We start from the raw sequence: 16,148 nt of genomic DNA on the forward strand, positions 1-16,148 counted from the left end.
AATCCTATAAAAAGTGGAAGACTTATTACAACTGTAGTTTTCAGTCAACTACATTCCTTTCACAATTTATTTTGTCCCATTTACACCTTTAGATCTGGGCACACTGCAGAACAAATACTTTGGCAGTTCTAAGTAGCAAGTGCTTCCACAAAAAATAAAAACAACAACGACAACAACAAAAAAGTACAACATAAACCCCCCAACTCACCAAGTGTTCAAATACATCTCAGTGAAAGTGCGGCAGTAGCTACTTATCTGATAAGGGTTCGATGTTTATCTTGTGCACTTGCTCGCCTAGGATTCCTCTAATGTCTGAAAGCTGTACTGTACAAGTTCAGATCTGCGAAGTGCCCTTTGCTCTCTCTCTCTCTCTCGCCTTCTCTCTCTCACACACACACACTCACAGAGGAAAAGTAAGACAGGTTGCTTAACGGTCGATTGTGAATCTGCTTATTGGCTTTGCAAAAAGGAGAAAAAGAAAACATGACGGGAAGAGGTCGGATTCAGCCTGGAGAAGCGTGGCCGGTATACTCGGCGCCGTGAGAGCAGGTGAGTGCTTGCGGGGTTGGATTTCAGCATCTGGGGACCGTGTCCATGGCAGCAAACCGCTGGCAGGGCGTGCACACGGGTATCACCTGCATTCCACTGCAAGCACGTTTTGTGGGGGAGACGACGATGAGGGGCTCATCCCGGTGTCTGAGGAAGCTGATGACATGGAGGCGCCAGCATGAGACACTGCGGGAGCAAAACCGCTGTTACATTCCAGAACATTCATGCTTCGATGCCCCGCGGACAGCAAGGAAGCAGGAAGACCCTGAACACTCGCTTTAACCACGGGCCTCTTAATGCTGCACGAGGAATCCAGAAATTTTCTTTTTCTTTTTTTAAAGATTCATTTTTATTGGGAAGTCAGATTTACAGAGACAGGGAGAGACAGAGAAAGATTTTCCATCTGGTGGCTCACTCCCCAAGTAGCCAAAACAGCTGGAGCTGAGCCGATCTGAAGCCAAGAGCCAGGAGGCTCATCTGGGTCTCCCAGCATGTGCAGGGTCCCAAAGCTTTAGTCCCCAGGCCACAGACAGGGAGCGAGAAAGGAAGTGTAGCAGCTGGGACACTTCCCAGCTGGTGCCCACTGGGATCCTGGCGGCTGCAAGGTGAGGATTTAGCCACTAGGCTATCACGCTGAGCCTGGAATCAAGCAATTTTCACGAAAAATGTTGACAGGCTCAATAGGGTAGAATTAATTTTTAGTTAACTAAATGAATGAACGGTTCAAAATACAGGAAAATGTAAAGATGAAAGGGAAATTAAGCTCTGGCATCCCCAAACTCAGACAAATCCCAAAAAGGAACTTGGCTTGCCCCAAACCAGAAGCAAGGTTAGCCTGAGGTCAGACCTGGCGTGTTCTCTTCCTTCTCCGTCAGGAACCTTGGGGAACAGGACAGCAGTGTGTGTGCCTGGCAAGAAAGGCCCACGGGGGCTCTGTCTAAGGGATCTTGCCATGTGAGGCTGCGCTTTCACCTTGTTTTCCTCAAAAAGCTTGCCAGTCTTTATACAATGACTTCCACTGTATTTAAAGTTTTATTTTTAAGGTTAAACATCTATGTGAAAGTCAGAGCTGGGGAGACGTGGGGAGACGGCAGTGATCTTGCAGCCACTGGCTTCCTTCCCAGGCGCTCCTAAAGGTGAAGCTAGGAACTCAGCTGCATTCCCCACTTGGGTGCCAAAGGCCCAGACGTGTGGGCCAGCTTCCCTGCAGTGTTTTTACCAGGTCATGGGCAGGCCGGCGGCTCAGACACGGAACAGCCAGGACACAAGTGAGCTCTCACCTCGAAGAGGAATGGCAGACGGCAGCTTGACCGACTGTGTCACAATGCTGGCCCCTAAAGTTTTCATTTTTGTTTCTTAACTATGTCTACGTGCATTCTTACATGTATGCTAGAAATGCTTCCACTTTGTAATTCATCATAGAAAAAGGAAACAAATAGAGGAAGAAGACCATTATAGAAAAAGAACATTCTGGCGCCGGTTTGATGGTTCAGTGGCTAAATCCTCGCACAGTGATCCCATATGGATACCAGTTCTTGTCCCGGCTCCTCCACTTCCCATCAAGCTCCCTGCTGTGGCTTGGGAAAGCAGTCAGGGAAAGCCCAAGGCCCTGGGATCCTGCACTGTGTGGGAGACCTGGAATAAGACCCTGGCTCCTGGCTTCAGATTTGCTCAGCTCTGGCTATTGTGGTTACTTGGGGAATCAACCAGATCTTTCTCTCTGTAAATCTGCTATTCAAATTAAAACAAATTGGGGGGAGGGAGGAGAATATTTTTTCTTGTCATCTAAAACTTTGATCACTTTTAAGAAATAAACTCCAAAATAGTGTAGGGTTCTCTGAAGAAACTTCAATTTGCTCTTTTTACCTTTTTATGTTAAAAAAAAAAATCCCAGAGAGATTTCTAGCTGTGTACAGGTTTGTTTGTCCCACCCCCACCCTTTTTAAGAACAAGCATGAAAAAAAAATCTGACCATTTTACACTTGTTCAATGCAATTTCTAGGAGTTAAAGACTGCTGTCACTTATAGGATTCAAGACTACATTTAACACAAGTGCTTCTGTTGTAACTCACCCTACATTTGCCCGGAGAACACTTCTCAACGTGGTTAAGCCTACCAAGTAATGCACCTTCGATTTGCGGGACAGAGTGTTCAAGCTCCCATCTGCTGGCTCACTCTCCACATGCCCTCAATGGTCAGGGCTGGGGAGCCCATGCAGGGCTTGGGGCGCTCAATGCAAGTCACCTATGTGGCTGGCAGGAACTGAACCCTTGAGTGGCTGATGCTGGCTGCCTCCTGGGGCCCATGTCAGTAGGAAGCCAGAAGCAAGAGTTGGTGCTAGGAGTGAAACCCAGACATCTTACAGGGACTCTAACCAGCTTCAGCAGCTAAGCTACCCCCTTCTTCCATCCCCAGCGCTGTCATTGTTTCCAGAGACATCCCTCCGAAAACCCTCCTGGTCTCTTCCATCCTGCCCCTCCAGGAGTTGCGTTCTATGCCTGCCACGCCAGAGCCATCCTACAGTTTTCATTCCCCATCACACAGAGACTCCGCTGGACCCGACCATTCTCCCTGAAGGGCAGTGAGTCCTTCTAGTCTTACAACTCATGTCTTTCAGTTGTATAAAAATTTTATATGCCTTTGCTGACAACTTTCTCCTATGTTTACTCAGTGCTCTCTTTCTAGAAACTCTTACGATTCAAAGTTGCATTTCCTTGTCAGATCTAGACTACTCCTTTCCTTTATCCTACTGTTTTTCTTTGTTTTTGACCTTCTACTGCGTTCTCGTCAAGCTTTAGTGCCTGTTATTTATCACTACATTCAAGAAACTTCTTCAAAAGCTGATGGAGAGTTTGTATGTGAGCATCAGGGCTTTCCAGTGTGGACAATGCACCTGCAGTGATGAGTGAGGACCTTGTTCTGTGCTACAGGAGTGCACAAATGTTATCACTTATGGGAAACATTTTCCATGGAGTAGTCAGCTCCTTCAAACACCTTGTAATGCTTTTCTAGGAATGAGCATATAAGCTTGGCTGCTAGGTACGTGGGGGCGGGATTAGAAGAGCAACAGGAGTCCTAGCATTCAGGATGCAAACTGCCACTCGGCTTCAGCTTCAGCTACGGACAGTATCCCTCAGTGTACAAGCCTATAGATCCCGATTCTTCTTTAAACGCATCTCCTATTTTCTGCTGGAACTGGAAAGATGGCTTTGCTTCACAGTCTCTCTCTTTTTCAGACTCCTGGCATATTCCTCACTTCAGAGGCTTAATGGGATTCAGTGGCAGGAGTTGGTTTTGCTTCTCGTTTTGTCAAACCGTAGGGACAGGCAAGCTTAGATATTAGCATTATCCTGTCCGCTGGCAGTCACCAGCCCAGGTACTCTACTGACATGCCTCATCTGCTGCTGAAAGCCTTCTCGTTTTCTTGGACTGTTTCTGTACATCTGTGTCGTAATAATGCTTTTAATTTCCTTTACTATTGTCTTTGTAGGAATTAGGGAAAGAACAGATATGACCATGTCCATGTTCACCGACAAGTGAACTCTGTATCTTTCAAAGGTCTAGCTTGTACTCTGCTCCATGCTTCCAGAATTACATCAACACTCTTTTGTGCTGTTAACCTCACGCTGCGGGCGCACACTGCCTCACTGAATGTGAAGTGCTCATTCACACTGCTGCTGCACTAACTTAAGGCTGTAGTTGCCGAGGAAGACCTAAGACTCCAGCAGGACAACCTCCTCGAGCATAAGCCTTATGCCTTAGTCCTTTGGGTGGAATCCACAGCAACAAAGGCAAGGCCTGTTGACAGCCAGACAACGCTCGTGGGGCCAAGAATCAATTTCAAGAGAAAGTAAGTTCTTCTTGACAATTCAGCACATTCAGTTCAATCACACACGGTGGTAAGCAGGTCACATGCTCTTCAAGGGTCTCAATTCACTTGACCCTCTCAACCACAGAAAGAAGCACAGGTGTTCTAAAGGCAGGAATTAAGGAATGTGTACTACGTTCAAAGAACAGCTAACTCAAGTACCCCAAAGTAACAGAACATAGACTGGAAAAATAGTGGAAGGAAAAATTAAAGTTACCTTCTCTGTCTTTCTTTTTTAATCTTTTTCTTCTCCTGTCTATGGTGGCAACTTCTGACTTCAAGGACATATAATATTTTTTGATTTCCTGTAGTTTCTCTTGGAGAAAAGAGATCCTCTCTGTACTGTTCATATTATCTAATTCATCTAAAAGGAGAAAAAAAAATACAGTTAATCTCAATTTTTAAATGATCCTTTGAGAAAAAAAGGTGATAGTTCTATCAAAAGTGTAACTCCTAAAGCAGCAAAGGTGTTAGTTTATTAAAATCAACCATATCAATTTTGTAAGGCCCTCTAAAATGATACCATGAATTAAATCGATGACTATAAGTTCTTATAATATCCCAGAATTTTTGTACAATCTGTTTTCTAAACTAGTTGTTGCTTAATCATTCAGAAAAATACAAGAAAGCTGCAACAAAAATCCAACTAGATTCATAATCGTAGGGACCAGTTATTCTAACTGATCCGTCCTATGGCCACTTCAGTCTAATTGGGAACATAGAAACACACAAATATGAGCTCAACTGGGTCTCTTCCTCAAGGCCGTATCTGTCCAGTTAGAGCTATGAAAAGACAGATTTATTGGAATATGTAAAAAATTAATCACTACTCCTTATTCTGTTAATATTAATTCAACTAGACTTTTAAGATATGTTCCACTTTGCAATGTATGTTTGGCTTTCTATGAGCTTACTGAGTTGAAAGCTCCACTTATACGTCCGCGGGGATGAGTTGGCATGTTTTTCTCTGTGTTTCTCCTTCTCTCCATCTTTGATGTGGGGGGATATTCTCGCCGGAGATCGAGCAGGCTTCTGTGGCTTAGATCCAGAAAGGTGCTTGACTGGGGAACATTTACTGGAGCTGTCCAGGGCAGGGAGATCTTCACTGTCACTACTCTGTCCTGTAACAAACAGAATTGATTCAGATTATAAACAATAAAAATTTCAATTATTCAGAATACAACAGATCTGGAAATGATGCTTCTTGGTAACCTACAGAAACAGCTGCACAAATGAATGAAGCTTATAATAGCAATAGAAATAAAGACACTCAGCAAATAAAGCAACCAAGTAAACAACCCAAAGGCAGGCCAATGGGGAAAAGGTCAAGAATGAAATACCACTGAATTCTCTGCTAACGCTATTAAAAACAGTGAGCTGGAGAAGTTCAAAGACCAAAAATGGTCTCTTCCTTGAGTTGAGACCGCTTTCCTTGTCTTCAGGGGCAAACTCTGGAAAGAGAAACTCTTTGTTATCCTGCATGCTGCATCTTCCAACCACCCCTCCCTCTGAGCTCTTGGTAGGGTCTTCAAAAGTTGCTGTTGGTTAAATGCAATCGTTAGAAAAATAACAAAATCTACCCAAATACTCTATATAACTTGAAACATTTTTTCTTATTCAAACCTATATGAGAAATTTCCCAACAAAATTCTATTTTTGGTTCTCTTTTAATAAGTTATAGCAATCTCAATCTGGTTTAGTCGTCTGAAAACTATTTTGTAAAAAACAGACAAACCAAAAAAACCCAACTATTTTCTGATCTCTAGACCCCCATTCTTCTAGTCTCTTCTAGTCCCCAAACTCTGATTTCTCAAGTTACTCTGCCCACAACCTGGTACTGCTTCTATATTGCACATTTCAGTTATCCAACTCCTCATAGGCCACTAATCATAACTGAATTCAAGTCAGTTTACTTTCCAAATGTCTTAAACTCATTCTTTTATTGCCTTCATTAAGCAAAACATTCTTCATTTCCTTCCACTTTCAAACTTTTTATTCTGAAACATTCCACAAAATTTTAAAAATCTGCAAATTTTTCAAAAAACCTTCAATGAGCAATTCAAATAATATTTTTTTCTCATTCGAGGCTAAGCTATTTTGCTAGAATTGGGGGAGGAGGGGCTATAGTGTGAATTTCTTACAAGCAACTTTCTTCATGGGTGTTAGCTCATGCTCAGCAGTTTAGAACTACAGATGTTCCCCTGGCACGGTAGCCTAGTGGCTAAAGTCTTCCCCTTGTATGCACTGGGATCCCATATGGGCTCCGGTTGTAATCCCAGCAGCCCCACTTCCCATCCAGCTCTCTGCTTGTGGCCTGGGAAAGCAGTCGAGGACAGCCCAAAGCCTTGGGACCCAATACACGAGTCCCGGAAGAGGCTCCTGGCTTCGGATCAGCTTAGCACCAGCTATTGCGGTCACTTGGGGAGCGAATCACTGGACGGAAGATTTTTCTCTCTGTGTCTCCTCCTCTTTGTATATCTGACTAATCAATTAAACAAACAAACAAAAAAACCAAAAACCAAAACCAAAAAACTACAGATGTTCTATGATCTCACAGGGCTTCTAAGGGCCAGTATCCTGAGAGCAGCTTGATTGTAAGGCTTGGCTCGGGGATCTTGTGAGGTTGTCCTCAAACTCTCGGCTGGGCCTCTGGTCTGAGGAGATGACAGAGCTGGGGTCAGCTTTCCAGTGGCTTGCCCAGGGGCTACTGCCAGATGCTTCAATTCCTGGCTGGCTGTTGGCAAGATGCCTGTCTCTTACCACAAGTGTCACTCAGCTGAGGGCTCAGATGTCCTTACAGCATGGCAGCCAACTTGCCCCAGAGCAAGTGATTCCATGGTAGGCATGCAGGTGTTTGCAGGGCCTCCTAGGATCTGTTCTCTGTACAGGTGAATTGCTAGGTCCAGCCCACACCCAAGGGGAGGGAAATCAATGGTTCTGTGTATTATGTTTTTACAACCATCACACTCCGACTTATCATCAACATCAGGAAATTAACACAGATATATTACTATCATCTAATATAGGTCTCTTCATGTGATCCAATGACATTCTATATAGCAACAGGATCCAGGTGAGACTCAAGTGCTGGATTTAGCCGCTCTGTATTGTAAGTCTCCTTCAATCTGGAACATTTCTTCCTCATATGATCGTAACTCAATGATCATAACCTTGGGAGTTATGAAAAGTACAGTCTGCTTCTTTTCCAGAATACAACATAGTTTAAAATTCCTAGTAACTGGGTTTGTGTTCCGCATTGTTGACAGGGATGTCATAGCTGTGGTTGCACTCCTGGCCCGTGGGACATAATTTCAATTTATGCCCTAACTGGTGGGGTTCACTTTGGTCACGTGACTGGATGATGGCTACTCAGGATCCCTCTAAATGCAGCTACCGCTCTAGCTTCATCTCCTATCGCTGGACCTCCAGGTCTGCAGGCTTCCACTGCTCAGCAGGTACTCACCTGGATCATGCAAAACCTGACCTGTGGCTCCAAGTTTTCCTTGGAAACATATTTTACTATAAATCACACGCCCCTTTCCTTGGAATCTGTGTTTAATGCAACCCAGAGCTCCCCTTTCAGACTCCTGCAGGGCGGCGTGCTGGGGAGGTAAAGCTTGGATAAGATCACTCATTGTCCTCTGCACTACAGTCTACTACTTCACTTCATTCTTCATTGTACACAAGATCCTCTCTCACGTCATCTGCTCCATTCACTTGTTTCTTCTTTGTTTCGGTAAAAACTGCCTTTACTTCCCCACATTTCTTTGAAGAACAGCTTTTGTTGTTGTCGTTGTTGAGGAGCAGACAGGTTCTTATCTGCTGATTTACTCCTCATGTGCTGCTGTGGCCCCGAGCCAGGGCAATGCAAGTCGGCTACTTGGGATGTAAGAACTACTGCACCATCCCAGCTGAACTCCCAGGCTGTGTGTTAACCGGAAGCTGGGGGCAGGAGCCAGAGCAGGTCCTGAAGCCAGCTCTGCCGGTGGATACGGTTGCTGTAATCGGCAGGCCGAGGGCCACCTTCACTGAGTTTCCCAGTTTCTTAGCCAATTTATGAATCAGCTCTTCCTGAACAAAGGAGATAGGCTCTTTAGAAGCATAAACTGTTATCTGCCTCTAAATAGCAACACAGCATTTGTTTTTCAAGAGCTGCAGATATATTCTCATACTGAACTGCTTTACAGAACAAACACAAAGTATCAACAAATCACAACCATGCCAGTTTTAAATAACACTGACAAGCACTTTCAGATTAAGACTTAATGTGACTCTGGCTTTTCCAGAACATAATAAATGAACTGACTTTTAAACTGGCACAAACGATCAGGCCGGCACAGAGCCAACAACACGAAGCCTGTACGAAGCCAGCACCGCCAAAGCACTGACCTGCCCCGTTTTTCTCACTTTTGGCCGCAGCACTGGTCCGCTTTGGGGTGCGCTTTTGCTTTTTTGCCAGTAATCCACTGTTTCCATCGCTTGGTCTTTTCTGGCCTGAAACAAGAGGAAAGAGAGAATTGGAAAACAGAAACCAAAAAGAGCACTAAGTAAAAATGAATTGATTTGCCTACATTTTTTTCCGTATATGCATGTCAAAGAAAGAATGATCAGCAGTACCTGAAACGCTTAACATTAATCTTTGGTTTCACATTTTTCCCCCCTGAGAAAACTCTTACCCTTCTCTCTGCTCTCTCTCTCCTGAACCATGCCACTACAAGGACCAGAGGCACTGCTGGCTTCAAACCCATTGGCTGCCTCCCTATCACAGAGACCTTCTTGGGATTCTTCTGCGATGCTGTCCACCTCGATTGTCATGTCGCTCTCACTTTTCACGCTACGGCACTCATCTTGGCTGAGGGTCAGCGGGGAAGCCACGGAGAAGTTATGCTGCGCGACCGCAGGTAGGGCAGGTAGAACAGACACGAGGGGGTTCAAGTCAGAGGTCTCAACAACCACGTCCTCACCACTGGTCTTATCCTTATCGTCCAAATCATCCAGGTCAACCTCGTGGCACACCAAGGTTTCCGGCCCAATCAGGGGCATGGAGTCCTCTTCTTCCTTCAGGGGAGTGGGAAGAGCTTCTTGGGCTGGGCTATGGGGTTTCTCACTCGTCAGTTCCTGCCGGCACTGGTTCGACTCTGCTGTTAGCGATGGCATTCCTTCATTTTCTGTTTCAAAGTGCTGTTCAAATTTCAAGCTCCTTGCTCCCTCGGAACTGATACAGTCCGCGGTCCTGTCTTGAGATGCACTGTTCGTGGTTTCCACTCCATTCTCGATCCTGATCTTCTTGTCTGGTGATGATTGTCCTAGTGTTTTTCGTTTCAACTTTTTGTCTTTGCCACTTTGGTCAATTTCATCTTCTGTAGCGGAAGACAAGTTTTTACTGTCTAATGAGGACAATTCCAGACTAAGAGCTTCAACAGGAGGCTCACCGCCAGCGTCATCCTGGCCGAAAGAAGAGATCTTTATAATTTCCAAGGGCAGATCTTTTGTTTTGCTTCGTCTTCCCTTTCCTTTAGGGGACTTTTCTGCTTCTTTCTTAATTTCTTCTGATTCTCTTTTAATTTCTTCTGCTTTGTTTCCAAAGATCTGTACAATTTGTTCATTCTCTCCAACTTCTAACTTCAGAGATTCTAGAGGCTGCAACTGAGTCCTGTCAGTCTCTTTCAACATCTGGGCAGTCATCTTTGGAGCTTCTTCATCGAGTCTACCATCATTCAAGTGTTCATGCTTCTCAAATTCTTCTTTAATATCAAGAGAAAGTTCTTCATTTATCAAACTCTTATCTAAAGAATCTTCAGCTTCACTATCTGATGAACAAGAGTCTGAAAAAGGAACATGATTATACAGATTTTAAATCTTAATTACAAATGTAACTTTCTAATTAAAAAATCCTAAAAAATATATAACCAGAACCTTTAACCATTCACAGCTGTGTGCTTTCCTTTAGCTATAAATCATAACATTTGTGTGAAAAGTTTGGAGGGGTTCAAATCAAACTCCATGTAAAAATACATGATATCTCAATGCTGAAAACGTGATTTTGTAATTTCTGCTAGTATTACATTTAGTCAAAGGACTGGTGCTGAGATATTTAGTTGATATGTGAAGTACTTTGAGCCAAGATCTGGCAGACAGTGATTAAATCACGTGTTGGCTATTTTATGTGCTTGGAAAGAAACATGACATCCCACCTTAAGAGAAATCTGCAGAGATGATTAAATGAGCAGAGTGAATTTTCAAAACTTTAAATATTCTTTTAATTAATAGGCAAGAAAAGTATAGGCAAGTTACCTTCTTGAGACGGATACTATCCCCTTTCAATCAGACAGTATTTTAAACAGTAAAACTGAAACGCACAATCTGCCCAAATGGTGCTCGTATCGTAAAGTTTCCAAGCCAAGTGGTGAACGAATGCATTTTTATAAGTAACAAGGCATAAGAAGCTTTATCTTGTGGCTTTAACATAAGCAAAATGTGGAATTTATTTTTTTCATGTTTTAGGAAATCTTTTACGTGGTGGTTTAATAGGGCTGCATAGTTTTGTAGGTTTGATACTGGGCCAAGGGCATGTCTGGGACATTAGCGTGCTATGGCAACCTCCCAGCCGAAAGCAGAGAAGTCCTTTCCAGACTTGCGCGCAACTGTCATGAGGCCTAAGGCAGGTCTGTGATCCACTCAGGGAGCTTTCTTCTTGACAGGAGGAAAAGTGGAAGGAGTAAAAGCAGAAGAAAACATGCTCACTCACGCTCATTACAAAACATCAGCTGTGCTCTCCTTACACAGCAGCATCTCGGCTTCAGTGAAAAACACTGCATTTACAGGAGATAGTGATGCAAGCTTTGAATGAAAGTGTAGCAAACAGCGGAATGCATGGCTCGTCAATTGTCCCTTAATTTAAAACGCATATAAAAATATGTAGCAAAAAAACCCATTCTCTCCAAATTTGACAGTTACGTCACAAGAGATTAAAACCCGATGACTGCATGAATGACTGACGCAATGGTAGTTGTGCTACAGTCATGTACCGCCTGACAATGCTTCAGCTGATGACAGACCATCTGCCACAGTGATCCCAGCAGGCAATGTCACCTGGTGACCTTGTAGCCACCTGACTTTGTGCAAACGTACACACAACGACAGACCAACCTAATGATGCGTTTCTCAGAGGGTATCGCTGGTACTACGTGACGCACATCAGGTTTCCACCACGGATCAGTGCCCCTGGAAACAGACACCCTCCCACCCCACTGGACAGAGGTAAGCTGTCCAGCAAGCTGCTCTTAGCATCTCTGGTACCTGACTTTCCATCACTGTTGGGCGTCTTGGATAAACCAAAAGGCAGGTTGGGTGACAGTGTTGCTTTTAATGGCGGACGACCCCGTTTTGATTTCTGTCTGTCCTCATCCCTCTTCTCGTCCTTCTCACCGTCTTCTTTATTCTGTGTAAAGAATTACAAAATGCATGAGAAGGGGGACTGCCTCATGAGAAACAGTCATCGATTCTGGGAAAATGATGAATCAGAAAGGTGAGACATGGTATAAAAATCCAAGCTGGGTAAGCTACGTTGCATTCACGTGAGTCTGATGCTGTACAATTCACAGCACCATGTTGACTTTGGGAAGGAAACGGCTGCAAAGCAGGCAGCTGCACAGCTATTCGGCACTCTCCTTGGCTTCTTATTTTCCCATGAGGAAATGAAAAAATGTCATCACTTAAATAAGACCAAAACAAAACCAAACAAACAAATCAAGGAACAAAACTAAAAACCTGAGGCCAGGCTCTACTGCAGAACTTGAAACATGAGGGTGGGGATGGGGCCAGCATCCCACAACTGGCCAGCAGGTATGTGTTTTAACAATTTTAGTACTGGCTTCTAGGGATAAAAAAAAATCAGATTTCAGCAGGCTGACGGTGCAGTACACAGGGAAAGCTGCAGCCTGCCATGCTGGTATTCCACATGAACGCTGGTATTCCAGCATGTTCCAGCTGCTTCACTTCCCATCAAGGCCTTGGTACAGGCTTAGGAAAACAAGTGGAAAACGGTCCACGTGTTGGGCTGCTGCCACTTATATGGGAAACCTGGAAGAGGCTTCAGCGTTGGCCTGGCCCAGAAGACTGGTGGTCGTGGCCATCTGAGGAGTGAACCAGCATATGGAACATCTCTCTCTCTTTCTCTCTGAAAACATTTCCAAATAAATAAATAAATAACTCTTTAAAAGCAGATCAGGGGGCCAGTGTTACGACCTAATGGGTCAAGCTGTTACCTACAATGCGAGCATCCTATGTCGGCACTGGTTCAAGTCCCAGCTGCTCCACATCTGATCCAGCTCCCTGATGAGCCTGGGAAAGCAGCTGAAGATGGCCAACCCCTTGGGAGCCATGGATGAAGATGTTGGGTCCCGGCTTTGGCCTGCACCAGCCATGGCTGCTACAGCCATGTGCTCAGTGAACCAGCAGACCAAAGATCTCTTTCCCTTTCTCTCTGTAACTCAGCTTTCAAATTAAAAAAAAAAATTAAGATTTATATTTTTAAAGACTTATTTATTTTTATTTGTGAGTCAGATTTACAGAGTGAAGGAGAGACAGAAAGATCTTCCATCTGCTGTTTTACTTCCCAAGTAGCCGGAGTGAACCGATCCGAAGCCAGGAGCCAAGAGCCTCCTCCAGTTTCCCATGCGGGTGCAGGGTCCCAAGGCTTTTGGCTGTCCTCGACTGCTTTCCCAGGCCACAAGCAGGGAGCTGAAAAGGCAGTCGAGTGGCTGGGACATGAATTGCCGCCCATATGGGATCCTGGCTTGTGCAAGGCTAGCTAGGCTTCCGCATTGAGCCCAATTGAAATAAAACTTGAAAAATTGGGAAGAATGTTTTTTTAAAAATCAGATTTTATCTTAATAAACTATTATGGCAATCTTTAAAAATCCTAAAATGTAGCAACCTTGGGCCTGCACTCCCCGAGCAGACTCCAGAAAATAAGTATGTTCTCTTGCTTGTCACCATTTACTCCTATTCTCCCTTTGCCCCGGAGCCCACAGCAGCATCTGAGTTAAATCCCATGCTCTAGGGGTTTGGTTGTTATTCGTCCTGAAACAAGGTGATGATGCTTTAAATTTCCATATTTTTAGCTCCTGAATTAAAACAGAAAAATTCACAAGTGCTTTTAAAGACTCAAGATAATTATTGTAGTGAGAAAGATTTATAGAAAACCAAATGCCTTAAATGCAGATTACTCAGTGAAACAAGCCAATTTCCAAAGGTTCTATACCATATGAATCCAACTATGTGATACTTTGGAAAAAGGAAAACTAATAAGATGATTAATATTGTGATGCCAAGGGCTGACGAGGGTCGGGAAGTACAATGGGCAGTGTTATAAGGAATTTCCTTAAGATTTCTTTTATTTTTATTGGAAAGGCTGCTTTACAGAGAGAAGGAGAGACAGAAGGAACTTCCATTTGCTTGTTTACTCCGCAAGAGGCTGCAATAGTCTGACATGAGCTTATCAGAAGCCAGGAGCTTTGGGTCATCCTCCACTGTTTCCCCAGGCCACAAGCAGGGAGCTGGATGTGAAGTGGAGCAGCTGGAACATGAACCAGCAGCCATATGGGATCCTGGTGCTTGCGAGGAGAGGATTTAGCAACTAGACCGCCACATCCCGCCCTGCTATGAGGATTCTGAGGAGAGTGAAGCTGCTGTTTGAATTGGTACGGGTCAGTAGGTGACATCAAACATTTGTCCAAACCCATGGTCCTATACAACACCCACAATGAACTCTAATGTCAGCTGTGAACCCCGCATGATAATGGCGTCAATTCATGTTCAGTAATTGTGATTTCCTGGTATGGGGCACAGTATAGACAAAATCTTACATGTTTCCTTTAGTTTTGTTGAGTCTAAAACTGTTGTAACAAAGTCTTAAAAAACAAAACAAAACAAACTGCAGGGTGGATGTGGTGAGATAGCACTGGCATCGCATCTGGCTGCTGGTTCGAGTACGAGCTGCTCCACTTCTGACTCGGCTCCCTGCCAATACTGTTGATGACTCTGAAAGCAGTGGATGACGGCTCAGATCCTCGGGTTCCTGCACCCATGTGGGAGACCTGGAAGAAGCTCGAGGCTCCCATCATCCAATCAGCCATGTTCCGGCCATTGTGACATTTAGGGAATGAGCCAGCAGCCAGCAGACCCCTCTCAGTGTCTCATTCTCTCTGTAACTCTTGGAAGTAAAATTAAAACAAACAAACAAACAAACAAACAAACAAACAAAAAAAGATTTAAAACCTCCAAAATTAAACTAACAGTTGCTTTAGTCCCCTAATGTCGTTAGAATCTTCCTTGTTATACAGTACAGGAATCCGTGAACCTACTTTTGCTTTCTTCTTCTGTTTTTTCTTTGGTCCACCTTTGTCCAAAGGCCAGATTATCCTGTCAGCCTTCACCCATTCATCATACCTTCGGACAGAAGAACATATTAAAAATGTCAGCATGAGGCTCTATCTGCAATGCAGAAACAACAGCAAGACAGACACAAGAATTTGCTTCCAGTGTTGGCAGAAATATGAAGGGCACAGGTGGTGTTTTCCTGGTATCGTGTGCCAGCAACTGTGTGTATACCTGCCATCAACTGGGAAAGACCCAGAGAAATTTTTAGAGTGAGCAGGTTCAGAGGGAGCTCTGGGTAAGCAAACTCTAGACAGATGCAAGGCTAGGCGGACTCCCACAGACCTGGGCTGCCAAGCACACCCTGCACTGTACTTCATTATGCTGAATGATTCCTGCAAGAATGACTCAGCGGCTGTGCCATACGCTCGGCTGCAGGTTATTTTATCAAATTCTTTTCAATTTTCTTCTTCCCAGAACCCTCTCTAGCTTTTACTATCACTAATAACACTTCAGTTTGCACTATGTCACATTAAAGAATTTAATTCTTTTTAGAAACACTTATATTTGATATCGTTTACCTAAGTTTATTTTTTTGGAGCTTAAGTTGAAAGCACGTTCATCTCCCTTGTACCTTTGGATTTCAAAAGTCAGTCTAAATTACTAAGCAGAACCAAATAAGAAATAAACCTTCTTGGAATTAAATAATAGTTCTGTCATCAATCAAAACCTAAAAACAAAAACAAAAACAAAAAAAACCCAAAAAAAACACTACTCCCCAAAAAACCACAACACCATAGGTAGTTGTTGTATCAGAGTATTCCTTGTTAATGGAGACTCCACAGAAGACATGACCTTGCTATGGGAATCAGCTTGCACAGAGATGTGCAGAGTAAAGAGGCTGAATTTCAGTTGACGCAGTACCAATATTTCCCATATTGTGGTCCGCAAACTATCTCCTGCTGGCTCAACCGACATCGTAAACTTTACAGATAAGACCGGCAATAGACAACGTATCAGGCTTTAGGTATCTGTGCTTCATTATTTTACTCAGAAATATTAACTTATTTGGACATTTACTGAGCGCCTACCAGTATGCCAGGAAGTACAGAGAGGATAATACAGGAAAACAGGCTGCTACTCTCATATGACGAACAGACTGGCAAGAAACACAGAATACAGTCAAAATTGGCACAGCTTATGAGGGCAGTAAGAGAGTGACCGACTTTATCCAGGGCCAACAAAGCAATAGGTAACGTGCAAAGCCCGAAATTCCAAAGGAGCCAGCAGAGACACACTGACGCAGTGCACCCAGGGCAGCCCCAGATTCCCAACCAGACACCAGGGTCTC

General features: G+C 43.9%; 1 protein-coding gene across 1 annotated transcript in view; it reads right to left on the reverse strand.

Annotated features, from left to right (window-relative positions):
• Positions 1 to 16,148, reverse strand: part of ARID4A (AT-rich interaction domain 4A) — a 63,637-nt gene continuing 47,489 nt past the window's right edge. Inside the window, exons 17-23 of the mRNA XM_040969432.1 lie at positions 14,785 to 14,869; positions 11,717 to 11,858; positions 9,094 to 10,242; positions 8,807 to 8,911; positions 5,332 to 5,538; positions 4,635 to 4,781; positions 1 to 735 (exon numbers count right to left, since the gene is read on the reverse strand). Coding sequence (XP_040825366.1) covers positions 632 to 735; positions 4,635 to 4,781; positions 5,332 to 5,538; positions 8,807 to 8,911; positions 9,094 to 10,242; positions 11,717 to 11,858; positions 14,785 to 14,869 — 1,939 coding nt within the window. The 3' untranslated portion in view covers positions 1 to 631. The remainder of the gene's footprint in view (positions 736 to 4,634; positions 4,782 to 5,331; positions 5,539 to 8,806; positions 8,912 to 9,093; positions 10,243 to 11,716; positions 11,859 to 14,784; positions 14,870 to 16,148) is intronic.

This window comes from Ochotona curzoniae, unplaced genomic scaffold (genome assembly GCF_017591425.1).
Source record: "Ochotona curzoniae isolate NIBS_2020 unplaced genomic scaffold, NIBS_Ocur_1.0 scaffold_4701, whole genome shotgun sequence".
NCBI classification, from domain to species: Eukaryota; Metazoa; Chordata; class Mammalia; order Lagomorpha; family Ochotonidae; genus Ochotona; species Ochotona curzoniae.